Source organism: Chaetura pelagica, unplaced genomic scaffold (assembly GCF_000747805.2).
Source record: "Chaetura pelagica isolate M959 unplaced genomic scaffold, ChaPel_1.0 scaffold1190, whole genome shotgun sequence".
NCBI lineage: Eukaryota > Metazoa > Chordata > Aves > Apodiformes > Apodidae > Chaetura > Chaetura pelagica.
The window spans coordinates 5,759-8,142 of record NW_009951835.1 but is presented as its reverse complement, the minus strand read 5'-3'; the positions used below and the strand labels follow the sequence as shown (position 1 = coordinate 8,142).

The window sequence follows — 2,384 nt, the reverse complement described above, 5'->3', positions numbered from 1 at the left end:
CCAGGGGGGATCCCAAGGGACCCTCTCCCACCACGGGGGCTCAGACGGGCAGGGGGTTCCTTGGGAGGGGACACTGGGAGCCCCCGATCCCAGATGGAGCCCAGAAAGATCCCAGACAGATCCTGGACAGGCCCCATAAAGATGCCAGATGGATCCCAAATGGATCCTCAATGGGCCCAAGGCAGATCCCAGACAGGCCCCAAATGGATTCCAGGTTATCCTGGACAGATCCCAAGTGGATCCCAGACAGACTCCAAATGGATCCCAGACAGAACCCTGAACAATCCCAGATGAAATCCAAAGAGACCCTAAATGGACTCAGGACAGATCCTGGGTGGATCCCAAAAAGATCCTATAGAGACCCTGGATGGATCTTAATGGGATCCCAGACAAATCCTGGCTTGATTCCCAAAGGATCCTGGGTAGATCCCAAAAGGAGCCCAGAGTGATCCTAGGTGGATCCCGGGCAAGCCTTGGGTGGATCCCAAGGGGATCCCAAACAGATCCTGGATGGATCCCAGAAGGATCTTGTAGAGCCTCTAGGTGGATCCTACAGGGATCCCAGATCCTGGATGGGTCCCAAAGGGATCTCAGACAAATCCTGGACCTGCTGGGGTGGGAATTCCAGGAGTTTTGAGGCTTTTTCCCACTTTTCCACAGCTTTTCCTGGATGATGCCAAAGTCAAGAACTTCATCACCTGCTTCAAAGGTACCAGGACCCCCCCACACCCAATAAGCCCTAATTAGGATCCAGTCTTTAATTAACAGGGGGGGGCTTCATCCTTAATCAGGGTCAGATCTTTAATCAGGATCCCATCCTGAATTGGGATCTCATCCTTAATTAGAGCCTTATCGAGGGGACACCCCCCAGTTAGGCACCTTGGTAGCCAAAGCTTGAATATTAATCACCCTGTTAATTAAGTGCCTAATTAATCGTGCCATTTGCATGTTAATTACCTCATTCATGCCACCAAGAAATCCCATTGGCTCTTCCCAACCTGGGGAATCCTTCCCAAAACGGAACCTCCTCAAGGAACCAATTCCCACCTTCTCCCATTAATTACCCACCCTGGAGGGGCTAATTACCCCTTGGAGGGTAATTTCATCCTTAATCAGGGTCAGGTCTTTAATCAGGATCCCATCCTTAATTGGGATCTCATCCTTAATTAGAGCCATAACAAGGGGGTTGAGGGAACACGCCTCAATTAGGCACTTTAGTAGCCAAAACTTAATTAATTAACAGGGTGGTTAATATTCATCTAATTAATCATGTCATTTGCATGTTAATTACCTCATTCATGCCACCAAGAAATCCCATTGGCTCTTCCCAACCTGGGGAATCCTTCCCAAAATGGAACCTCCTCAAGGAACCAATTCCCACCTTCTCCCATTAATTACCCACCCTGGAGGAGCTAATTACCCCCCGGAGGAGCTAATTACCCCTTGGAGGGCTTGATGGCCAGGAGAGGAGCCAGGAATCGATGTCCACCCATCCTTCCCAGATGTCCCTTTCCTGGTTTTCTTCTTCAAACACCTGGAGAGGAACCGGAGCGGGCGCTACGAGGCGGAATTCCCGTTCCTCTCCGTCTGCGGGCGGGAGCGGAACTTCCTGCGTTGCGATGATCTCCCCGTGGTTTTCACCCAGATCCTCTCGGGATCCGATGGGAAAAGGCTCCTCTCCTACTGCGGAGGAGGGGAACGTTTAGCTGTCCCTTTCCAGCCGGAAAACTTGGTGATATTCCCAGAGAACGGGAGGCTTTATCACCCGGCGCCGGAAAAAGCGGGAAGGGTGGGATTGGTGCGTTCGGCTTTGGCTTGGGAATTCAGTCCTGGCTTCGAGTTTGGGGGGGGTCCCACTGAACCCCCCACCCATTTCCTTTGGGAAGGGAGACGGTATCAACTGACCCAGGAATTGTTGCCTTTGCTCCGGGCTGGAAAAACGGGATGTGCTGGGGAATCTTCGGCTGTTCCCGTTCACCCCTTGAAGGGATGAGTTGGGGACATTCCCCACCCCCCAAAGGGATGGGGAGAGTTGGGGACCCCCCCAATTGTCCTTGTCCCCCAAGTCAGGGACCCCCCAGTTGTCTTCAAGGGATGAGGGGAGTTGGGGACCCCCCCCCCAGTTGTCACCAAGTTGGGGACCCCCCCAGTTGTCCCTGTCCCCCAAGTCAGAGACTCTCCCAGTTGTCTTCAAGGGATGAGGAAAGTTGGGGACCCCCCCAGTTGTCCCCATCGCAGAGTTAGGGACCCCCTCTCTGTCTCCATCAGGGTGTTGGGGACCCCCTGTCACCCCCATGTGTGTGAACAATAAAAGACCTTCAACTGCACCGAGTCCTCGTGGCACCAAACCCCCCCCTGGGGGGTTGGGGTGGGGGGTCTGGGGA

At 53.5% G+C, this 2,384-nt stretch overlaps 1 protein-coding gene across 1 annotated transcript; it reads left to right on the top strand.

Moving 5' to 3' along the window:
- Window positions 1-660: 660 nt before the first annotated feature.
- LOC104398924 (chromosome unknown open reading frame, human C8orf82) lies at window positions 661-1,993 on the top strand (the record flags this gene model as incomplete). The annotated part of the gene is made up of 2 exons (XM_010009085.1): window positions 661-709; window positions 1,503-1,993. Coding segments are annotated over 2 exons (540 nt in total), but the record flags the coding sequence as incomplete, so codon positions are not given.
- Between the last annotated feature and the right edge of the window lie 391 nt (window positions 1,994-2,384).